Raw genomic sequence first — 25,712 nt, 5'->3', positions numbered from 1 at the left:
CGCAGGACGGGGAGCAGACCAGGGGTCTTGCAAGACTTTTAACACTGACACATCTTCTGCCACCTCGTTAGCTCTCAGTTTTGTTTCTCTCAAGGTATTTTAAGCAGTTGTTGGGTGGAATGAGACACTACAAACTAGGTGACCTCCACTATCATACAGAGAAGCGGCATCAGATGATTAAGCGTGTTTATACCAGCCTCACACTAGACACACTGGCACTGGGGGGGGTGTCACTTCAGTGCTCTAAGATTAATGCATATTTAAACAGAGTCCAGCATTGCTCACACGAGGTGGGGGCTGCAGAAGTCCCCCTGACCAAGAATCTCCTGTTAAACATGCCACCAATATCCACTTGCATGGGGTAGGACAAGCCTGCAGCACAAACACATCCCCTAAATTACCTGGAAACATCAAGAATTCCAAAGGGCACCTAAAAAAAAGCGCTCAGGGAGCACATTCTGATACAACCCCCCCAGAAGAAGGTGCTGGCATCCCTCTGCACCACACAACTGCGTTAGGGATGGGACAGGAACATCTTTCCAGGCAGGCCCCCACCCTGATTACCCCTGTAGTGTTTATAGGGTGACAGGAAGGGTTTGGAACACTGTGCTGCCCTGACTGCTGCAGGACTTGGTATTTCTCCACTGTCCCCCACAGCAGGTGTTTCTGTTTCAGGCTGTGCTCACCCAAACCTCCAAGAGCATCACGTTGTTTTAAGAACACTATGAGCACTAATATCTAAAGCAGTTTAAAAACATTACAAATCTAAAAATAAGACTGAAAAAGGTAACATGGCTCTAAAACAGCAGAAATCTACACCTGATGGGACGCCACGGAGGGTTACGTGGGTTTATGTACAGATAAATAGCTAAGAAGTTCCTACAAACATCACTAACAAAATGAAACTGGCATTTAAGGGGCACCATGCCCCTTGGTTCACTTCAAGTGAAGCGTACAACTGGTTGTACTACAGTGCGCTGGGGACTTCTCCATCCCCAGGGAGGATGGGGCACCACCGGTCCAGCACCACTGGTCCAGCACCACCTCCTTCTCTGGCAGCTCTACCGCGGGCGGGAGGGATGCAGGAGCTTTCCCTACTCACCCTAAGCTATGGATGGCTCTCCCCACAACACAACAACTCGGGAATAGTCAGTGGTCCTTAACACCAGCCAGCAGAAGGTCTCCAGATCAGGTTGTCCCCAGTAGTGCTCCTCATCAGGAGGAGTTACAAGTGCTCTGACAACTGGTGCCGAGGAGGTTCGATGAGCTAGATGGAGACGGCCGATGTCCTGACACTGAGGCCTCAGGCAACTCATAAAAAACAATGATACAACTCTTAAGAAACAACAACAACAAAGTAAAAATCAAAGCTCAAGTTTGAACTCTGGCGACACGCTGAGCTGAGACCGACAGCGCTCGGGCTGGGCTCTGGAGGGAAACACTCCGCCCGCAACGCCGCGTCAGGGACACCGCAGCCCATCCGCCCCAGCTCAGAACCGACCTGCACCAGACTTCTAACCATTATTTCCAGTATAACTTTGCATTCACTAGGATTTGACTTGGCCATGATTAAGTGCAACTGGTGCTGGAGCCCGGGATGCCCCTGCACACCACCAGGAGCAGGCATTAACCGGCGCAGCTTCCGATGATACACGGTTTGGTTCAAAGCAGCAGTGTTTAAGTAGCTTTCTTCTGCAGTTCAAGAAGAACTAAATTAAAACATGATAATCCTGAATTCAGAGGTTGTAGAGCAACACAGGCAAGCCTAAACCAAGATTCAAAGCCCGTGACTAGGCAGCTAAAAACGTGGCTTTCCATCATTCCCTGTAACCGGGCTCTCAGGGGAGTTTCCCTCGCAGCATCTAACACATCATTCTGGCACGTAACAGCACACAGACTAATTTACTATCCACACAACACCCACAGACCCATCTGAGAGGAAAGCAGTCTCTCTCCAACCTGTGCCTTGCTAAGCAAAGCACCAAGCCAACATATTCACCCTGGATGTTGCCTTTTCCCCCCGGTAACGGAATCGCCTCTAACCCTCACCTGCTGCCCCACGTTTCGGTTCCGACCCCAGGAGCATTATACACCTCCCTGGAGCCACAACCACCCACCAGCCTTTCTGGTTCAGTGGGAATAGCCCAGAGGGGTTAAGAAATAAAGAGTATTATTCCAAATTCACACTGACAAGCAGCCCCCAGCATCGGGGGGTCACTGCTGTTCCACAGTGGAGCAACAACCGAAACGACCCGGGTGAACAGGGGGACAGGGAGCAGGACAAGCTCTGGTACGCAGGGAACAGCCTCACCCTCACTCAGCCAAATCACTCTGACCAGCTACACTCATTTACAAAGCCAGAACCCCACCCCTAACACTTTATTTTCTCTTAAAGCCAAGAATATAATCTATAATCTGTAACAGATAAGGGCAGTTTCAACCAGCGAGTTTTCAGGGGATAAAGCCCGCAGGTGTTCAGCGTACTGCAGTGTGCAATTCACCATCACCAGGCTTCAGGAAAGACCTGTGAGGGCAGCCAGTGTGACATTGTTTTTGTTAAGCCTTAAAATTGTTCCAAGGGGTGAAAGAAAGACTTGAGTAATTAAGTAAGGACCTGAAACCAAATGATACACGACTGTCCTCAAGGCCACCCGAGCGAGTGTTCCCGACTGGAAAAGTTGAAAGCATCTTCCAGTAAAAACACCAAGGTTCAGGTCTAAAAGGACTTATCAACGAAGGAGTGAAGGCCCTGATGAGTGTGCTACTGAAATCTAGCCAGTTAAGTCAAAACAACATTCCTTTCTGAATCTTCAGGACCTGATGTGCTATCAAAAGCATGCTTATTTGCCACAAGCTCACATGCAGGCAGACGTGCTTGTACCAACAGCTACAGGAAAGCCCGAGCGTGCAACCACCCCTCACTCGGCATTCTCTTCTACTCAGGATGTTCACCACGGTTTCACATCTGATTTTATGTGCTCCATCGTTTCCAGCTCATGCAAAAACAGTGTGAAAATACATTCAGAAGTGTTCTCTGGCAGGAGAGCCTTCCTCCTTACAGACCGACAGCGCTTTACCCCGCTGGAACGTTAATACCTGGAGTTTGTGCAAGAGCAGCAGGACAGACCTTCAAGGAAAAGACAGTGTGGAAGGCTGCAAACAGCCCCAACAGAAAGAGGTGATAAATGAACACAGGGGATTGGGGGACACACACAGGACAGTAGAGGCATCGTGATATAAACCCACACGTATCGAAATGAAACAGGCTGCAATGAACTGTTAAAAAGTGCCAAGTGTTCTCTGGGAGCTGCTCTAGACCCTGACTCTGTAACATCTTAAGCAAGGTTACCCACAACAAAATACACCAGCAATTCAGCTGCTGCCCCCAAAAAATGCTTTCTAAGCAGTTAGATCTCAACAAATCCCAGGTTCCAGAGCAACGCTCAAACACGACTTGGTTTCAAAAGAGCACAAGAAACCTTTCCATGGTTTCCCCATAATTGTTCTGAGGAAAAGAAAAATACAGGTGTAAACAGACCTAACTGCAAGACAATGTGCAAATTATACAATATAAACACAAAAGAAAGGTGTTTTGTTCTTAAAAAAATCCATTAAAGTATCCCACAAAGGTATTCATGAGAAAATTAAAAGGGCTAGCGTGTTATAAAAGCTTTAAAAACATTTGACACTTACATACCCCATTTGTCTATCAGAATCCCAAAGGGTTTTAGAACAGATTGGTAAAAACCCATCTTTTTTTAACACATTTATGCTGTTGCCCAGCTGCATTTCACTCATGTGCTCAGTGAAAACCCACCGACTGGTTTCACTTTAAGATTCTCACGCATTCAAAAAAAGCTGCACTATCTGGTCTCCAGCATTTCAGGAAAACAACTGAACTCAAACCAAACCAGACTTGTGCTTGATGTTAAAATACCACCACCACCACCACCAAATAAGCCCTGGTCACAGTCGGTTTTGTGGCAAACTACAGTTTGCAGTTACACCGTCACCTCACAGGCAAAGAGCTGTTCATCGATTCACCATTCAAAGACTGGAACCTCTCCCTTTTTATTTTCCAAGATGGATTTCTTTAAGCTGAAAACCAGCATCAGAGAGGCTTCCAGCTCTGTGGGACTGGCATTTCTTTTGGTTCTTGGCTTTGTAAACTTGCTCAGATCCCAACGCAGGAATAGAAGGAGGAATAAAGGAACTGGTTTGGTGCACTCCAATGAAAAGGGTGAACTTTTAAAGGTCCCTCCACAGCTCAGCTGTGCAGAAGAACGGTGGCTTCTGTGAAACTTTTCAAACCTCATTTTTAGGCCAGTACCACTGCTTAAAATGCAGAATGTCTCCATCACACTTACATTGTGACAACTCAATACGTTACACCACAGACATTTAACATAACTCCATACATGCTATAAAAAAAAAAAAAAAACAAGAAAAGGAAGAAAAAAAACCAAGAAAAAAAGAAAATAAGAAACAAATAAGACCGTAGCTAAACTGCTTTAAATACTGCATGCTACAGCACTTCACGTATCGTCCAGATACGACACTGAAAGGTGACAAAAGGCTGAAGGGATTACAAAATATCTCTGGCAGGTTGGAAAGCTGCCCTCTTACTGTGGCAGAGTTATTCCCCCTCCCCGTTCTCTACTTCTAATGTTCATGATTCTAGTGTTGGCCATGGTTTGGGTTGGGTTGGTTTTAATCCATCCTAATGATAGCGTTTCCTTAACTTAATTAAATCCGTCGGTGTGGTAGCTGGGGTGAGAGTCAGCTGTCAGCTGGGTCGTCTCTGTGGCAGATGCTGGCTGTATCACAATAGGTGCGTCTGAGGCCTCTGGAAAGGGAGACAAAAGGTTTAGCACACCCAAGGGCAAAACCCAGCACCTTATGCTTTGGCAGACAGAACTTACATCTCCCTGCAACACTCTGATAACACAGTTTGACACTCCCCAAAGAGCACGCTGGTCGTTTACTGGTTGTCGGTCTGCACACACCATCATCTGACCCCAGTCTACACGTGGAACATGTATTACATTGCCTTCTTCCTCTAAGAGCAGCTGACCCTCACACCCACGCAGCCATGCCCACTAAAAACAGGATCAGAGCATCCACACAGCTCTGCAACTTCTTGAATGATCACAGAATCACAGGGGCACAGCGAAGACCATCCAGGGAGTTTTCAGCAGGTTTATCTCCAGCGTTCACATTATTCCCTGACCATCACTCAGAGACCCCTGCTGATCTCAGGGAAGCAGGCTCTGCTCCTCAACCAGCACTCAGTCAGAGACTGGAGACCATTCTAGAAATCTCATGGTGGTTTTTTACCTACCCCTTTCATCTGACTGCAACTGTGCCTCCAAGTCCTCTGGCGAGACGTAGTATTCCTGCTCTTCGCCTTCGGGAGGTTTAGGTTTACACTTCCCACAGCAACAATTACAGCAGCAGCACAGACAGCAACAGCAGTAGCAGCCTGTGATGAGCCCACAGAACACAAACAAGGCCTGGGGAGGACAAAAGATGAAGAAATATTCATAACCTGAGCCTACTGTGCCGTGACCACTGAGCTTGTGAGACTCAGAGATGGAAACCAGAGGCCAAAAATCCAGCAGTGCAGAGACAGAACCTACCAGCTATGGTTTCATACATCATCACAGTGCAGAGACAGAACTTACCAGCTATCGTTTCATACATCATCACTAAGATTAAAAAATAGGTGCAAAACTGGCCATGGCTCTCAATGTGTCACACTGAGGTGAACAGGGTTTACTCAAAGAATTCCTGTAATTTAGGTTTAAGCAGACTGTTCTGCTACATCCCATAGAAGATACAGGTGGAAGAAGTCTATCTGTATTAAAATCTAGATGTACAATAGATCAGGACAGACTGTAGCCTGCATAAATAACCCTGGAAAAGACTTACATTAGCCAGTTGACGCACAGGTCGCGATGTCCTTACAGCAGGAACTTGGACCTGCCCAAGGCTGTAGGCATGGCTGCAAAGCTCCCCACACTGCATGAAGCTGGGGGAGCTGAGGTTAGATGCTACCAACACGTGAAGCAACTCACAGCTCAAAGCTAGCCAGCTCTGCCAGGTTCTGGATCACAGCAGCAACGGGCAGAGTTAAAACATTCAGATCGGTTGCTGGGCCATTGTTTGGGAACAAAAAATAATGTAAAGATAGGAAACCAGCACAGTGATGCTGCTATTCCCTCACTGCAGGGGGAACAGGAGATGGAGGCAATGCTGGCAACGGGGAGACAAAGGAACCAGTGAAACTAGGAAAAGGTTTTTAGCCACAAAGCACTGTGAGCAGCATCATGTCACTGAGTCAGTTGGTGCAGTTACGGTTTCATAGCGTCCTCACTTACTATTTTCTGAGCAAGCAGACTGCTGTCATGTGAACTGTGAAACACAAAACCCCAGCCCAGCTCAGTATGAGGAAGGTATGACATGCAGCATGCAAGTTTTGGTGCTTTTGGGTAAGTGAGGTGATTTTACAACGTGTTACTTAACAAGACAGAAGCATCTTATGCTTCAATTAAAAATAAGTTCAGTAAAATGCAGTAACTCCTTGATGGTGGCAGAGGACTCCTAGAAGGCATCTATACAGTAGTTGTTCCATCTGCTGCATGCACACAATGTTCAGACAGCTTTCTGCATCCATCTGTGAGGACACCTAAGCTCGCTGTGTGATCTTGGTATAGTGGGGACACTCTGCTGCACAAGAACAAGGATGGGCAAGTGACCAAATAACCTGGAGTCTCTCAAATGAGACAAGTGACGTGTTTGGGGCAGCCCCTGGGTAAGTCTGCAAGCATACTGCTCATCAGGATGTCCTGTGTGAACTCAGGTTTATGGTCAGGAGTCATTTTTGCAAAATCATTTAGCAGGTGTTACCAAGGAGAACACCCCCCAAACCCTCATCGTTTTTAAACCCACTACAAGGCTCTGGGCTTCTCTTAGTAACCTGTGTCTTGCTCAGTAGGCTTGTATCACTGAAAGATTAACAGAAAAATACTTCCAAACCAGAGACTGCAACACAGAGAGAAGGTGAGTTCCCAGCCACCAGAAACCCAGCAATTCCCAAAAGCAAAAAGACCCACCCCAAACACAATTATCAAATGGAGCTCTAAGAGTTGTAAATACCAATCTGGAATAAGCTCCCTTTGCCCTTTTATTTACCTTTGCCCACCAGCTGGATAGCACAAAGTATGTGTTCACATTTTCTTCCCCAAACTGCTCTGCCACGTACAGACCCAGAGAGCCATACTTGTCATAAATGTTTCTCTTTGTGGCATCAGTTAATATGGCATGTGCATTATTGATCTCTTTAAATTTTTCTGCTGCCTCTGGATTATCAGGGTTTTTATCAGGATGATATTTCAATGCAAGTTTCCTGCAGAAAAAAAGAAAAAAATAAGAGAGAGAGATTGTTATAGATTAAAAAACAGGATTTGGGTTCCTGTTTGGTTTTGGTTTCTTTCATTGCACAGCCTGTCACTCAAGAGAGACTTTCAAGTTTCAGATGGTTTCCTTCATCTCTGATTCAACTTCCCTGATGATTCTTCCTTAGATGATAACAAAAGGCTGCAGAGGTGTCCAGCTTAGTTCACAGGACTGACTTCAGACTGTTGGATTTGGCCCTCAAAAAATTTCAGTGGAGAAAAATAGACACTGAAGAAAAAGTAGTCCTCTTTTTTTTCTACCCCTCAGCTCCAGCAATTTCCACCAGTGAATTTTATTTCTGCTAAAGCAAACACTAAGCTAGCAGAAAAAAAGACACACCACAAGTCTAAGAGTACCAAAGCCTAAATAAAAGCAAGCTGCCACAGCTAAACTGCAGGGTCTGAACACAAAAATAGACCAGACAATCACTTGTGGTTAATTCACCAATTCCTGTACAGGAACAAAGTACTTTTCAGTTCAAGGCTTGCTAGAATAGAAAGAGTTTCAAGACATCAGGAAATCACAACGTACCTCCCCCTAATCGTGCTAGATCTCTTACAACTAAATGACAGCAGTTACAGACCCATAGATGGCACAGAAAATCAGATTGAACACTGATAAGTTTGCTCATTCTGACACAGCTCAGGCTATTTATAGAGATTAGTAGAAATAAATGGTCAAATACCTCCTTACAAACACAACCAGAGTGCTTCCACGTAGAAAAATTATACAGAATTCTATGGTGACATTTCCTCCCCACCAAAAAAGGTGTTTATCCTCCTACAGAAAGTCACCACAAAACCCCATTTGCAGACGACACAGAACTGTGTGGGAGTATTGATCTGCTGGAGAGCAGGAAGGCTCTGCAGAGGGACCTGGACAGGCTGGATCCATGGGCAGAAGCCAACTTTATGGGGTTCAGCAAGGCCAAGTACTGGGTCCTGCACGTTGGTCACAATAAGCCCAGAGAGTGCTGCAGGCTGGGGGCAGAGCTGGAGAGCTGCCTGGGGGAGAAGGACCTGGGGGTGTTGGCTGACAGCGGCTGGACACGAGCCGGCAGCGTGCCCGGGTGGCCAAGAGGCCAAGGGCATCCTGGGCTGTGTCAGGACAGTGTGAGCAGCAGCAGAGGCCAAGGGCATCCTGGGCTGTGTCAGGACAGTGTGAGCAGCAGCAGGGCAGGACAGTTCCGTTGTGCTCAGCTCTGGTGAGGCTGCACCTCCAGTGCTGTGTCCAGCTCTGGGCCCCTCACTACAGGAAGGACGTTGAGATGCTGGAGCACGTCCAGAGGAGAGAGAGGGAGCTGGGGAAGGGTCTGGAGCACGAGTCCTGTGAGGAGCAGCTGAGGGAACTGGGGCTTTGTAGTCTTGAGAGAAGGAGGCTGAGGGGAGACCTCATCGCTCTCTACAGCTCCCTGCGAGGCGGCTGCAGAGGTGTCGGGGTCGGTCTCTTCTCTGGGGTGACCAGTGACAGGAGGAAAGGGAATGGCTTGAAATTGCCCCAGGGGAGATGCAGGTTGGAGATCAGGAAGAGTTTCTGTACTGGAAGGGCTGTCAGGCACTGGGACAGGCTGCCCAGGGGGGTGGTGGAGTCCCCATCCCTGGAGGGGTTTAGAAGGCGTGTGGATGAAGCGCTTGGGGACATGGTCTGGAGGTGGGCTGGGCAGGGTGAGGCTGTGGTGGGACTCCATGCTCTGAAGGGGCTCTTCCAGCCCAGCTGGTTCCATGATTCTGTATTTGAGAAACACAGAAGCAGCCTGCAGACATTTCCAAGACAACTCTGCAGTAAGAAAACACTGAGATAAACACAAAGGTCTGTGCCACAGCTGAATGAGTTGCAAGTATCTCCCCATGTTCAGCCTATACACTGAAAACAGGGGGTATCAGTCCTCCTTTTGGAAAAGGGCTGCAGAGGAAACAAGGTTTGATGAAGATTCACGTAGGTAAGAAGCAGTGACACTTCCCCCCTAGAAACTTAGTCAGGGTGTTCCTCCCAAGAAGGTAAAATTATTTTCCAGTTGCAAAGACTTGAAGATGATCAATTCCAACTCCCCCCAAGGGTCTTAGGAAGACTCAGCAAATTTTGGAGAGTCTGTGGACCCAGTTTATTCAGACATTTCACCTCATAGCTGCCATCAATACTACAAATATAACTTTGAAAGGGAAAACATTGGGTATGTGTTAAAGACAAAAAGAAACAACTTTGAATGAAGGATCCTCATATAAAGGTTACTACTGACCCCTAGTGTAATGTGAAATATATTGCCACTTGTCAAGTGGTCTAAAACAAGCCCACAGATCGATCTGGAGGTGAAAGTGCAGTTGCATTTAAGCGGATTTTGGGGAAATGGGGAAAGGGAAAGTGTGACAGGACTCTCCTTTGGTCGGTTTTCTTTGGTTAATGTGAAGCTGTTTCATGTGTCTAACTCCAAGAAACAAAATAAAGTAAAAAATCCTCTTGTAAAAATAGTAACTCCACATAGAAATCTGACATGGATTTTTTTTTAATTTATTTTTTAGAAAAAAACCCATTGTTGATACTCAGTTTCCATCTTTATTTGCAGCTTTCACCCCTACCTCACTCTGCCAGAAGTGGAAATGATGAACAGAAGGGCAACACTGCACATCCCTGGTCTCCAAGCCAGACCCAAGGCTACGTAACATGAAGAATTAAACTCTGATCACACTGTCTTCACACTCTGTGCAACTTCAGAGAAAGGCTTACAGAATGATACTGAGGATTTAACTTCCAAGAGAAGAGATGTAAACAATTAACAGCACATGTATGCACAGCCTAGGCATGTTTTCACACCAATTTTAGCAAGAACCAACCATGTTTTCACCTGGATCTCTTACAAAAGGTTTACACAAACCCACTGGACCCTATATATAAACATGCCACCTGTTGGAACACTTAATCAAAGCTACTTGTGGTGTTGGGCAACACACATCCAGCTTGTGCCTTTACCTGTATGACTTTTTGATATCATCTGAAGTGGCATTCTTGTCCAAGCCCAGCACATGGTACAACGATTCTCCAGAGGTAGAGAGGGAGCGTTGCCTCTGGTCTGCCATCTCGAACTATCCCAGAGAGAGAACTGGTCCCTGCCAAAAGGGAGATTAAAAAAACACTTAAAAGAAAAACACAGACCTCATTACTACCATCAGCCTTGTAAACAAGAGCTTCCACATGCAGGTTCATCTTTTATAAGGTTTAGATGTGCTTTGAAAACAAAAGGCTCTTAATATACAAGGAAATGACAAACCTCAGTGGATTATCAGTGACAATTGGTACACTTTCAGCCCAGCACCAGGCACCCTAAAATCACTGCTTTACATATATACACCCAACTCTCCTTTCCCAAAGCCCAGTATCACCAGCTGAGGTACAGTGTGCAGCTATAGGTAAGTACTACATATAGTATGTACACAGAAAGCTACTATCTTCTTTCTCAGTGTTAAGATAATTTCTTTGTGATAATACCTATAAAATCCACTTGACAACACACAGGTTGCTGTTACCCTGAGGCTGCCCTTTTGCCCCACACTTGCATCAGCCAGTTTTTTTGAACACTGTTATGTTAAAAGAACCAAACCTAAACCTCCAAGTGCTCCCCAAAAGCCCAGCCCCCCATCTTAACACCAGCACCAGGTTGAGCAGAATTGTTTAGAAAAAACCCAGTTTGACCAGGCACAGGCATCCCACTATCAAGGTGGGAATGCCTGCCTACTGAGAGAGGAGATTCTCCCCCCACTTCATAATTTAAAGCCATGGATCAAACTTTTTAAGAGCATCCTAGTGAAAATCATGTTACTTGAACATGAATTAACCTCCTGCTCCAAATTCCAATGTGAATTTTGAGGTCTCCCCTTGTGCCTTGCCACAGACAGGTATGGTGACGTCCTCTACCATCCTGAGGAGATTAACATTTGCCATTCCTTAGCTGCAGAACTGCAGCAAGGATGAGCATTGACAGGACTATTGGCTATTTTGGGATTATGTCATTACAGCTAGCCTACACCAGATTATGTAGTCCCTGAAAAAGATATTTAAAGCACCAGACTTTTCTAGTTTAACCCTTTATCTTATCTAACAAAATTAATAACTGCAACTTTTAAAAGCCTACCTGAAAGAAACACTCTCAGAGACCACATCTTGCCCTGGCTGGTTCTTGGTATGACCTCACAGTGTTGATATTCTTCACAAAAAAGCAACATGTGGGTATGGTCATGCTTGTGTGACTAAGTGGCAAGGATGTGGCTAGAGACAGTACAACCTCCTTGATCATCTCAGAGGTGGCTGTTAAACTGTCCAACTCTACAAGCTGGAGACTGGGCACTACAACCACTTTCTTTGACTGGAATACACCAGCAGCTAAACTAACAAACTCTCATCTATCTACCTTCCCTCTTCGGCAGCTTGGGGAAGTTTTATTAAAGGCTACCTGATAAGGAAGCTACACATTATGTTAAAGAATAATTAAAAAGTCTAAACCCTAATGCTTTGTGTAAGGATTCAAAATACACCCCAGATCTGGAAGGTGAACGTGTGGGAAGAGAAAAACTGTTTATTTTCAGATATATTGTGCAGCTACCACAAGGTTTCTGTTTGAGAGGAAATCACTGAGTGCTGTGAGACACAATACAGCTAAGTTATTTGGGCACAATCTGATTGAGTGGAAGGAAGAAAAAACCCAAACAACAAACCAAAACACGTATTTTGGAGAAGAACTGCAGCAGGCAGAGCACTCTGTGACAGCCTGTTCCCATCTGCAGCTACAGGTCAGCCTGGCCACAGGCTCCCAGCCCCCTCCACCCAGTGCTGAGGTCAAAGACTGATGATCCTGACGTCTATCTGGTAATCTAGCTAATCACAGGGGCTGCTCCCACCACTGCTCCCCAGGCAGCTCCTGCTGCTCTCCCACCACCAGCACTGCTTCCTGTAAGCAGGAAGCAGAGACACAGGAGGGGAATCAGCTTGTTAAAGGGCAGAGAATGGCAGGACAAGGGGGGTGGATTAAGCTAAAGGAAGGAAGGGTTAAATTAGATATTAGGGGGAAGATCTTTCCAGAGAGAGTGGTGAGGGGCTGGAAGGGGCTGTCCAGAGAGGGGGTGGATGCCCCATCCCTGGGGGTGTTCAAGGCCAGGTTGGATTGGGTCCTGGGCAACCTTGTGTAGCTCCAGGCCTGGAGGTTGGTGTCCCTGCCTGTGGCAGGGGGTTGGAGCTCTGTGACCCTTGGGGTCCCTCCCAGCCCAGACCAGGTTGTGTTCTGTGATCCCTCGCAGCCTCCCGGGGACACGTCACTCAGCCCTGGGCAGCATCCAGCCCTGTCACTGTCACTGCCAGGGATCTGTGGGACTCACCTAAAGTCAGAGGGAGGAACCCCCAAGTGATCTAGTTAAGCTTTTACATTCTAATTTAGCTCTTCCAAAGGTGCTGCTTCAAACTCTGTCTCTGGGGGCATTTAAAGGTATGTGGCTTTATTGAGGCATCACAAACTTCCTTTCCTATCAATCCAACATGCCTCTGATGCTCAGATGCTGTGGATCACAGGTCTGTGTTCTCCTTAACAAAATCTCCACATATATCAGGGCCAGTTTGTTGAATAAACCTGAATTCAACCTGATCCAGGCAATGTCTGTCTGTCAGTCTGTCTGTCTGCAAGCTGCCTGTCAAGAATAAAGACAGGCATAGGAATGAAGTTCCAGAGTGCTGCAATCCTTAATCACCCCAACTGGAACAGTGCAGGTACCTGCAGTTGGGCATAATTGGGTGTTGGCATTTATTTTTCCAAATAAGTGAAAATTATGGGATATGTGGGCATTGTCAGAAGAGCAGAGGACAAGGTGGTAATGGGAATTCCCCTGGAAAGCTTGTTATTTAAGTGAACAGAAAAGTATTATTACTAGGAATGCAACCTTTGGCTTTTCAAATATGAAACAGGCAATAAAAGTGCAAGTTACTTCAGTTTCAGAGTATTTCAGAAACTGAAGTAACTTGCACTGTCTATCCTACTGTTTTTACAAGTGGCTGTAATTCACAGTACTGAAAGCTGCTCTGTTTTTATAAAAAAGTGTTGTATTCAGCAGCAACAAGCCATCTGCTGAGGATTCTAACCCAGGAGGATGCCCTGAAGAGGTTTCTCTCAGAAGGCTCCAAAGAAAGGTAATCCCCTGGATTAAACAGTAGAGTTTTTAACCATCTGTGTCCCAGAATATCCCACATCAGTCAGAAAACATCACTGCTTTCAGCACAACCAGGTCAACAGAATTGGTATCACCTTGCAGAAAAGACTTGGATTAAACCTGACAGGTTCTACAGGAGCCTTTAACTTCAAATATACAGACAGTAAACTGAACCTTAGAAAGACTAATGTTCTTCTGAGCTTCCCAAAAGAATCCTATCAAGGTTTATGAGACTGGTGATACTTTAGTTTCTGCCAGGTCTGCTGACCCTCTTATAAATTGCATGTAACTCATTTAAATGGCAAACTATTCTTACAGCCAGGAAAAGTGAATAGCTCTCTGCCAGCCTAGGGAATTAAATACTGAGCACCACAGAAAGGTGACAACAGAGCAGGCAGCCAGAAGCAGGGAGGGAGGACTAAAACTTCATCTGGCCCTGCCACAAGCTGCTGCAAAGATTTAACTGGAAGGGAGTAACGAGGTGGGATCGAGTTTTCCAAGAAAACGTGCTTAGCTGCATGGCAGGACAAGGATGGAGGTTATGCCACTGCTCACACAGGGAACAGATGCTTGTAGCAGCACTGAAAAGCAGCAGTCACATCCCTGCTAGAAAGAGCTGCCTTGTAGGGCTCCTTCAATGGAGAGTATCAATGAGATCTCAGTGTTGTTAGCACCCAGAGGAGCCTCACAGCAGCACTTCTCATTTCACTTCAAGGCTGAACCATTAAGCATTTATTCATTAACAAATCTATGGAAACTGTCAAGTACCAAGTTGCTTGAAAGACCAGCTATCCAATTTATTCTGAGTATTTTCCCATGTAAGCAAGACAAAAGCAGAGCCACTCACTGGGTGTCTTCACTGGAGGAAAGGCTGCCTTCTGGAGGAGTCGTGGCTCTTCAGCCCCACTCGTAACAATCAGAAGCAGCAGAGGAAACCAAATGTTAACCTTAAAAATAATACCCCAATACACTGGGGTATAACCTTCACCAGAATTTCAGTCTCCTTAACATCTGATAGTCATAAGCCTAAGTGTGATGGTTCAGCCCCATATGCCACTCAACTCACTCCCAGAGCCTCACTGACAAAACTACTGTGCTGGGCTGGAGGAGAGGAGGCAGGCTGCTGTCCTAGCACAGCCCAACACCATCGAGACACCAGCCCCTCAAGTGTCTTTAATGCAAACTCTCTGTAAGGCTGCCAAGCCTCTGCAACTGCAGTTCAAGAGCATATTGGCAGATGACTAACGAGCACAGCCTAAAAATGAAGTTTTACCAGCTCTTACAGAAGTTATGTCTGCTTGATGTTTTATTACACAGCTTCTCCAGGAAGCACTAGAGTATTTTAGGGAACGTTTGTAGTCTATAAATCATTTCTGGTTACTCAGTGGTAAAATATAATGTTGGTTAAATTTAAGTTTACTAACTTTTCAGGGATTTCCAGTGCAGGAGACTAGCTACAGGTGTTAATCTTAAACTAAATTATTCTAGCTCACCCAGTATTTACTAGTGAAAGGCTAAATAAAATAAACAAGCCAGAAAACACTTCAGTAAATATTGATTTATCACAAAAAACAAATAGCACCACTGGCCTCAGCATCCTGTCCATCTGGCTCCAATCCATTCAGAATCACTCTCACAATCTGGTATCTTTCCAGGGTGAAAAAAAAAATCCTCATACTTAAAGGGGAGGAGAGGAACACACAGAGGATTGTGTTATCAAGAAAAGGATGAGGTGTTATAACCTTGGCTTCATGAGCTATTACAAGATTTCTGTGAGAAACTGAACTTTTTTTCCTCAGCATTATTTTGCATTTAAGTGAGGGTTGCTGGGGTTTTTTTAAACTACAAGAAATCAATAAAATAAAGTACTTACCTGGTATCTAGTTTGAATATTCTCTGGGAAGTGGTACCAGCCTCCACACACCACTCAAACTCAATCTCCTAAAGACAAAAGCAAATCAATTGTTCACCAACTTGCATGTTGAGGGCTAATGGCAAAGTTATCATCCCATCACTTTATTATAACCACCTTCATTAATATGCTAAAGGTAAGATAGAAGTGAAATACTAGAGTGTGACCTGCTACCTTTAAATAGAACTTTCACTGGAAGCAGGTAGGTGCTGATCCCCCAGGAGCACAGAGGCATCCGGATGCGATGCACAGGCACACACCTTCCTCCAGCACAGCCAGCTGGCATCACAGAACACATTTTACAGCCTGCACTGAAGTATTTTCATTACACTTTCACTCAGACACCACCTTGATGGGAAAGTCCAGAATAAAACACAAGTGCTTTTACTGTCCAAACCAATTTATCCTACAGTAAATCTCCACAATGTCAATGCCTGTCTTTAGAACTGATCAGCTGCCAAAGTCAGTTACAAATATTTTCAAGGGTAGAGTCAAAGGCTCTATGCTTCTATCTGTAGCTTCAGCCTCTTTTCCCAAACCTTTAAACACATGAAAAACACCACACTTATCTAAAATAAAGACACCAGTCGCACAGAAACTCCAATAACCGTTATCTGTTTAAGACTTGGGACTTTTTCAACCTAGGCATTTGTGAAATATCTGCATTTAGACCAAGAGAAGTATGTTTTTCAAGCCTTGATAATCTGTGATGCTGTTAGAGCCTGCTAAAGCAGCTTAGCTAACGCAGCAGACTGCCAGCCCCGGCACACGAGATGCGGGCACACTGCCTGCTCTGCCACCCTGCCAGGCACAACGACCCATGGCAGAGGAAGACTCAGAGGTTTAGGGGTGGTCAGATCCCACAGGACCTCAGGACAAACATAACATTTAAAAAAAATGTCAAGAGAAATCCAGTATAGTCTGTGCAGCAGCTCCCTGCACAGGTTATTCACAGCACTGGCACCGAGATGGAGGTGGGAAGCGTGTGGAGCAGCTGAATGTCACTGGTCTGTTTCTACTGCTGCTCTACCTGGCATCAAAATCGGTCCATGTGCTTGAACTGCACCATCAGCACATTCTGCTAGGACAAACCGCCATCCAGACACCCACAGCTTGATCCTATTCACATTCCCTCCTCTTGAAGCAGATTACTGAAAGAAGAAACAAATCTCACTTGAGTGTAACAGAACCTGAGGTGAGCCAGCAACACAAACCCCTTCCTTCAGGGGCCCAGCAAAGTCAGGCAGGTTGCTGCAGAGCACAGACCATGGGAAAAGAAGAAAGTGAATGGACAAGAAGAGCCCAGGAAATGCTGGATGATGCTACGGAAAAACTTAAGGGGAAAAAACACTGCAAGGGATTAAAATATCTTCCCAATTAAGCAGGTACAGGATGCATCTAATTCAAGTCATTAATCACAGAGTCACTTATGTGTCACATTACTGAACAATAAACTTCATGCAAGTGGGACTTCAGAGCAGGTTTTACCTGCCAAGTCATGGCTTAATCACCATCTAAAACCTTTTCAACAGTTTCCAAAGTACAAGCTCTGAAGGTGCTTGAGAAATAACCTCCCTGTTCAATTAAAAAGGATGCCTTCCACCAACATCAAGGTTTTGGAGTGGCAAACAGGTGATGGGAGCACAACTGGTAAGCTGTAGACATTACTGACCACAGAATTTGCTTTATGCAATGTTTAAGAAGCTTCTTGATCTCAGCAGCATATGAAAAACCAAGTAAATAATCAGCTTAATGTCAGTGGATCCGTTCAGTTCATTTGATAAGATACCAACAAGGACTTTACCTGGGAAAATGGAAGGCAAGGAGTGCACAAGCTCCAGGCAGAATTTAAACTTTCCCACTCAGAGTGTGTGCAATATTAAAGGGACCACCTCTCAGATGCAGGTGGCCTTATTTGTGTACCTCCACAAGCACTGGGTTCCCTGCCCACCTCTTCCTTCACTACAAAGTAATCAACAAGAGGAACATTTTCAGAGTGAACTCTGGAAAGCTGTGGGTGGCTAACGGGGTTCCCAACCAGAATAACAGCCCAGGAGTGTAGAACAGGCTTAGTCAGACAGACAAATCCACCAGTTTTGCCTCTGGTCACTGTAAATCTTTTCCTTCAATCTCTAGCTAGGAGACACACAGTAATTTGTCTATTTATTTCCCTAAATAAGCTCTGCCTTCATAGCTCGATGAAGACCATCTTTAAATATTCCACTGATTCTGTTTCAGGCAGCAACCTAAGCTTCAGAAATGATGACAAACTGAAAACCAGCTACAGTGTGCTCAGTTTACAGACGTACACAGCTGGAAACCTGTAAATGAAACAGCAGATGCAAAGTCCAATGTACTTTAGAGACTGGATTATACTTGTTTGCCTTTGACAAAAGCAGCTATCCTGCTCAAGTCTGTGTTTAGCATAAAATGAAGTAAATGAAAACACACCAATGTGTAGATAGAAGCTTTAAGTAGTTCAAATACAAGATTCCATCCCAGGTCTTGCCAAAACTCCACCAGAAAACTCTTAGTTTTTTCTAGCACCCAAAACAAGTAGCCACATACACACCTCAGAAAAGGGGCATGTTTTTATCTTTACATGGATGCAAGCAGGAAGGTTTTCTTCAGTGTCTCAGCTGTGCCAATAGTTTCATCAACAACAGAAACACACACACAGAAACACAGAATTGTAGGGATTGGAAGGGACCTCCAGAGCTCAATGAGTCCAACCCCCTGCCAACGCAGGGTCCCTAGGACAGGGCACACAGGTCAGTGTCCAGACGGGGCTGGAATCTCTCCAGAAAAGGAGACTCCACACACCCTGGGCAGCCTGTCCCAGGGCTTCCTCACCCTCACTGGGAAGAAGTTTTTCCCCTTATTGGGGTGGAACTCCCTGTGCTCCAACTTGAGGAAGGGACCCCAAGGATCACAGAGCTCCAACCCCCTGCCACAGGCAGGGACACCAACCTCCAGGCCTGGAGCTACACAAGGTTGCCCAGGGCCCCAGCCAACCTGGACCTGAACACCCCCAGGGACGGGGCACCCACCCCCTCTCTGGGCAGCCTGTTCCAGCACCTCTCTGGGCTTTGGCTCACTCGGTCTCTGTTGCAAGCAGCACTTCTAATTTAGTGACTCAGGAGTGGTTTGATCTACCCACCCAATCTCATTATTCAGCAGGCCAGATCTACTGACCCAGAGCTCTACATAATACCCTGCTTGTAATTACTTGTCAATATCCCCCCTCCTTATTACATGATACACAACATGCAAAACAAAAGGAGAGCAAATGAAAGGAGAGATGCTGGAAAAGAAGTGTTTAAAATCGAGATTCTTTTAAAAAAAAGGGAGGGGGGAATAAGCAATTGTTTAAGGGGCAGAGAATTCAGATCTAAGCAAGGTTAAAGAACACTGAAGATAACAAAAGCAATCAGTGCTACACAAATGCAAAGTAAACTGAGCAACACAGCATCCCTGGTAAGCTTTGTAACACAAATGAAGAGCAGGTTTAGGAAGTTTGCCTGTTCTTTCAATCACCTCACTCCCAGCTCTTCTAGCCTCAGTCCTCCTGCAAATTTGAATCCAATTCATCTAATATTCATTTTTTTCCATGTACTGTGACCATAAATAGTGCTTCTCTAATCAAGAGATACCAACTACCTTTTCCATGGAAAGCTGAGGCACGTTCTCAGACCTATTCTTTTTGACAGCAAACATATCTGTTCCCTCTGTCTGCCCCAACCTCCTCTGACAGATGCAGGAGGACCAACAGATGCAGAGATGTATTGAACAGATCTATTAACAGAAACATCATCACCCCGTTCTGTAGGTTCTTAACAAAGTACTCTTAGGACACCTTCCTTCATAACCCATCTCCTTCATGGATGTGAGCTATATCATCAAGTATTTAAAGAACTGATGCTGCAATTAAGGCAAACGAAATTAAAAGAAGTAAATAATCAACAAAACCTCCCACGTCTTTCTTGTCTCATCCTCACTTCCTCACACCACTTGCAGAATGAGTGAGCAGTGGAAAGTGATGTGAAAAGGCTGAAGGCAAAGCCAACTGGCTAAAGTGCACTCAGAAGTGCTATTCTGAAGTACTCTTCCCAAACACTCCTCTAGCTGTCTTGAAACAGCAATTTTTAAGCTATTAATTGAAGCACTAACATCTACTATTTCATTAAGGGACCCAAGAGTGAGGGCTTTGGTGTTGCTTATATTTTTATATCACAGCTTTTAGCTCAATTTTGCTACTCAGTTCGCAGCCTTTCACTGAAGGTCCTGTTGATAACTCTCCAGTCCATAAAAACATTGTTTTGACATGTAAATCCTGATGCAGAGCTAACCCTGTGTCCAGAGAATTAGTTTCAAATGCATACATCTTTGTCCCACAAAAACCCTACCATCTTACTATGGCCAAAGTCATTTGCCTTTGGAACAGAAGATACAGCAAGCCTGTGACACTAAAATCTTCATGGAATTCTCTTAAATATCAGTTAAAAAAAAGAAAAACAAAACAAAACCCTCTACACACAGAGCTTTTAAATAAATGAACCCTGGGAAAACACAGCTTCTCCTCTAGACTTAAGTCTAAATTGATGCCACATCCGTCATTATCAACTGAGAGAGATGTTACCCTGAAACTTGTGACAAACTTCTCTAGTGACAGAAGCACTGGTTCTCTAATGAGCTTAGCAGATTAAAATTTAGTCATTTAAGTCTGATTGCCCAACCTGTTATAAAATACTTGTGACCTTGCACTCTATACAAGAGGAAGATTCAAACCTCCTAAAGAAGATCTTACGTATTGGAGGGGGAGAACCCCCCTGAACTATTAGATTCACATTTTCTATCCTCAACCAGAACATTCACTACTTTGAGTGGAGATACTGATGCCACTTATTTCTTCTGGCAAATTATCTTAAACTTCCCCAACAGCTTCTACACAGACATTCAGCTCCATTTGTGCTTGGTGAGCTGAATAAATGGCATCAAAACCAAAACCCATCCTGCTGATGACTCCAGCAATGTAGTCATCAAAGCATTAAACCTGTGAAACACAGGAGAAGTCTTGGCACAGAAAGGTTTACCCCACTTAAAAATGGGATGTATACTACCATGTCATCCCTCTAGGTGAGGCAAGCAAAGGCTATCTTACTTTTAAACAGTAATTAAAGAAAAAGCAGTGACAAAATGGTCAGCAACTGGATCAATTGCTAAAACACGATCACTGACCTCTGGGCAGCCTGCTCCAGACACTGCCAGCTCTGGGCAGGCTGGGCTAGGATCTCTCTGGCATGAAACAGCAGCTGCACAACAGACACACAGGAAAGGAAAACCAACTTTATCAACAAGTGGAGGAGATAACCCCAGTCTGAGAGGCACCTTTTCACAGCACAGGCAGTTTCTGCCTCCTCCAAAAGAAGGAACAGAGTGAGGTTACAGAGGACAGCTAGAAAAGCCAGAAAGCAGAAAGTTCCCATCTTCTTTTGCTAGCAACTGTGGAGGCAGATGAGAAGGTGAATAAGGGGTTTTCCCCCTTCACCAATTAAATAATGTACCAACATGGCTTTACAGTTTGCACAACATGGACTAAAGTTATTCCACAAGTAATTTATTACTGAAATTGCTCTGTTGACAAATAAACACTCTTGGCAGGTTTCAAACAGCCTTTGTTAATGACTCTGACATGAATAGTTTATTTTAATGGGGAAAAAAGCAAAAACTGGCCACCAGGTTGTACCAACAGCAGAAGGCAATTTATGTGACCTAAAATGAGCAGGTCTGGTGCTCTACCTCTGTTTTCAGGTTATTAATTGCTGCCATCAGTTCTCCTTAATAGTTATCTCTTCCCCCACCAAACACACCAATCTTCCACTTAGAGCCACGAATAAAGAAACCAAAACAAGCAGAAGAGCAGAATTTACTAGAGCCAAGTGACCAGAAGCAGCCACCCCAGTCACGTAGCTGCCTTCATACCACCCCAGGAATCCCAGTGATTTCCTCTGTCACATCAGAGTCCTGCTTTCCATTTCACAGGGCAATTAGGTTTTAGTTAAGTAGTGACTTCAGTTTTAGTAATTTAGGTTTAGATACATAATTATTTCAGCAGCATCTGCTCAGTTAAGTTGTGAAGATTTCAGTTCCAAAGAATGTTGGTTTTTCTTTTGCAAAGTTTAAAAACGAAGCCTGAAAGTCCTTCCTCCTCCTAATTGCTCAACTGCATTTCCCCAGTTTTTGTGGATTGTGGGAGGAGACTTCAGGGATTCGTTATTTCACTTCCTCACAGAAAGTTGCCTGAGAATATTTGAATTTCCTCATGTGAAAACCCCAAAACTCATCTCTTCTAACATCCATTCAAAGGCTTCTTTATTAGATGATAGAGAAACAAAGGCAAGCCCAGCACAACAGATGTGTTTTCTTTACAGGTAAGACAAATACTCTGACAAGTGTTAAAGAGAGATTAAACCCAAACCACCACTCCCCCTTTCCAAACTGCACCCAACACCACAAGCTCCAGTCAGAAAAGCCAGCAGAGCACCCAAGGATGAGATCTCTACTGGTGATTAACCGCTGTGCCCAGCAAGGACATCCACACACCAACAAAGGTGTGCTTTAACAACGACCCGTTCCCTTCAAGAGGTACAGGCTGACATAACTTTGAGGCAGCTCTGGCAATCTGCAGGCAGAGCTGAAGGTTAAGGCACTCCAAGACACGACAAGAGCTCAGGAATCCAGGTCAGCAGAGGTACAGCACCTTTGGTGACAGGACCCTAGCATAAAAGCATCAATTGACACCATAGAATCCCAGACTGGGCTGGGTTGCCCAGGGCCCCATCCAACCTGGCCTTGGACACCCTCAGGGATGGGGCACCCACCCCCTCTCTGGGCAGCCTGTTCCAGCCCCTCACCACTCTCTCTGCAAAGAACTTCCCCCTAATATCCAATTTAACCCTTCCTTCCTTCAGCTTTAATCCATTCCCCCTTGTCCTGCCAGTCTCTGCCCTTCAACAAGCTGATTCCCTCCTGTTCCTCTGCTCCCTTCAGGGACTGGAAGGCTGCAGTGAGTTCCCCCCACAGCCTTCTCTTCTCCAGGCTGAACCAGCCCAGCTCCCTCAGCCTCTCTCCGTAGGGCAGCTGCTCCAGCCCTCTGAGCATCTCTGTGGCTCCTCTGACCCCTCTCCAACAGCCCCACATCTTTCCTGTACTGTGGGCCCCATCCCCATTAGTCACTCGTCACAAAGACAATGTGAAGTCGCTCCCACAGTCCTGCAGCTGAGGAAAACGTGGCAGGATGGAGCAATCCACCTCATGAACAACATTTAAAGTCACCCCAATAACATGCTTGGAATTGCACGTTCTTTGCCACCCCAGCACGAGGAGCTGGGAGCAAGCTGCAATCCTGACCCAAGTACTGCCTGCCACCCAGCTGCACTATCCAGCCAAGCCTCAAAAACACCTCACAGCCACCCCAAAAACCCCAAATGAAAAAAAACCCAAAGACACAACAAAACATCACCAGGAACAAGAGGTCCCCTGATCCCAAACAGGGTACAGGCTGTAAGATAAAAACCCTCTGAACACTGTGTGTGTGTGTGGGGGGAAATACAAACCCAAGCAGAAGGTAAACATCACTTGGCTGGAAATATCCAAACAAATCACAAGTTTGGGTTAAAACCTGTTTTAATTTAAAACATTTTCTTAAGGGAAATAAAATCTTTGGTATTTCTAACTATACAGCATGGCTTCACCAACAAAAAGATGTATCCTATACTACTCCTACAGAAGCCACACTGCTGTTTATTTCCACTGTTGTCTCACCCTGCACATATTCAATCTGCAAACTGTGTGCTGAAGCACATCCTCAGTTCCACCACTCAGTCTGGCAACAGTATTTCAGGGCTGCTTAAAAAAAGCCAGCCCGTAATTTAGAAATAATAAACCAACTGAGAATGGTACTTGTCCTACTATTTCCCCACTAATTCCCTAGTGATTAACAAGAAAACACCCAGCTTGAATTTCAGACTGCAGGGTTAGGTTGCAAACCTGGCACTTTAGAACCTGTTTTTTCCTTGACTTTAATTATACCTGAGTTTTCTAACATGGTAATTGGGATAACAAATGAACACCTAAACAAATACAGATTTTATAAACCAGGTTTTCAGGCTGGAATTGCACTAAAGAGGACATAGAGCACAAATTACACTGATGCATCATGTAATCAGTGCCCTTCTCAAAGCACAGCCCTTTTAGTTTCAGTCTCAAGTATAGAATTATCACATTTAGTCTTCTTTTCCCTCCTAAAGTAATACCTGAGAACAAAGCCAGAAAACTCTACAGGTTTTGTGACTGTGATGCTTTTGTTCCTCCCTCTTTTATTCCCCCACTAACACCAGAGCATGAGGGATGTCTTCAGTCTGCCTGCGCACGCAATGCGATGTTAAACCAGTGTTATCCTCATATACATTCCCCAAACCAAGGGTACATCTTCCCAAAGATCCTTAAAAGGAACATAATTAGTTGAAAAATACCACCTCACCTCATTTAGGGTTATTTTTAAAAAAAACTTAGAGATCTACATATTCAAACAGCCTCAAACCAGCAAGGAAGGAAGAGCGAGAGTCATCACCGAAAGATAATCTTTCACAGGCAAAAGGGACTAACTGGGCGTCAGCAGAACAAGTCACTGGAGGAAACGTGGGGTTAAGATAAGATGCAGGAAACCAGGGTAAGGAATTGCAACAGACATCGTAGCACAATGTCACTGGGTTCTCATCATCCAAGGTTTTTCATCCAAACTTCCATCCCATTTCTGGACCAGTAATAAAAATGAAGTCATGTTGAGTGTTGCCTCTGTTACCCAAAGCATTCAGCAAGATACTGGGTATCAGCCAACCTGGAGCTATATGGGAGTAACTGCAGTCCCTGATGGCCCTGAGCTAGAGCAGAACTTGTAAGAAAAGAAGGAAAGCACTGCTTCAATTCCCTGTGCAGGCAGCAGATGACTTCACAAGGCTCCCGTAATGCCCTCTGCAAAAGCACACGAACACTCATTAACTGCATTGCCCTTCTACTCCCTGGAATCGCAGCATCACGTGCCTCCCAGAGACACACTGCCAGGCTCCAGCATCCAAACAAGACCTTAACACATCCTATTTTGTCTGCTGATCCTCCTTCCCGTACTTTTAAACACCAGAAGCAGAAGTGCCAACTTTCATGTTGACATCACGACTGCAGAGGAGAAAAATTAAGAGGTTTCTCATCATCTTTAATGCCTTACTCATCATTTCATGGGTGTATCTCAGTTGGTACAACCTTGTCTTAACAGAATGAACCTCCTGAACAGGGTATCTTGATTACTGCTGACATCATTGCTGGTTAACTGCCCCCAGAAATGGCTGGAGTTAGGCTCCCCAGCCCCACTCCTCTCTATGAGGAGCTTTAAACCCAGTTCTCTTTTTGTGTCCACAAGTCTTCCTGCCACAAGAGGCTGATTCCTAAGGAAAATGCTTTAAGGACTGACCCAGTGTAGGCAGAAGCCCACGATACCCACCCAGGCTGGAACTGTGACACAACATGACAAACTATTTCTGAGCAGATACAAAATCCCTGAGACATTCCCACAGTGGTACCAGCAAATCCCCTGAAGACACCAAAATACCTAATGACAGATGGAAGGGAAAAGGAGATTTCTCATTCAAAATCCAGCCAAAAACTTACAACTTAAAGGGAAAAAGCAAACAGAAAAACAGTGCAAGTTCTAACTGTGCAACCCTAATGACACCTGTAAAGGCTGGGCTTTTCCCATCCACACTGCAGAACAGCACTGACACACAAGTTCTGTGTATTCCCTTTCTCTAGAGACTGCCCTGTAAAACCCACCAGTGTTCCAGCACTGCCACCTTATGCAACTTCAGGAAGACAGGGAGGAAACCAAACACGGGTTGTAGGGTCCCATGTAACGAACAAAGCGCAGGATGGTGTAAGTCAGCGTTCAAGAGGAAGATGTAGAACTGCTGGAGAGGGGTCAGAGGAGCCATGAAGATGCTCAGAGGGCTGGAGCAGCTCCCCTATGGAGAAAGGCTGAGGGAGCTGGGCTGGTTCAGCCTGGAGAAGAGAAGGCTGTGGGGGGACCTCGTTGCAGCCTCCCAGTCCCT

At 45.2% G+C, this 25,712-nt stretch overlaps 1 protein-coding gene across 1 annotated transcript; it reads right to left on the bottom strand.

Moving 5' to 3' along the window:
• Nucleotides 1–4,507: 4,507 nt before the first annotated feature.
• On the bottom strand, nt 4,508–10,529 carry DNAJC5 (DnaJ heat shock protein family (Hsp40) member C5; the record flags this gene model as incomplete). Its single annotated transcript, XM_084271377.1, has 4 exons — nt 4,508–4,846; nt 5,342–5,513; nt 7,195–7,408; nt 10,423–10,529. 4 exons carry the CDS (start codon nt 10,527–10,529, stop codon nt 4,743–4,745), a joined length of 597 nt encoding a protein of 198 aa, XP_084127503.1. The 3' UTR covers nt 4,508–4,742.
• Nucleotides 10,530–25,712: the final 15,183 nt, after the last annotated feature.

The sequence above is a fragment of the Gallinula chloropus genome, assembly GCF_964237585.1.
Source record: "Gallinula chloropus genome assembly, chromosome: 16".
In the NCBI taxonomy this organism is placed as follows: domain Eukaryota; kingdom Metazoa; phylum Chordata; class Aves; order Gruiformes; family Rallidae; genus Gallinula; species Gallinula chloropus.
This window is presented reverse-complemented; position numbering and strand designations above follow the sequence as displayed.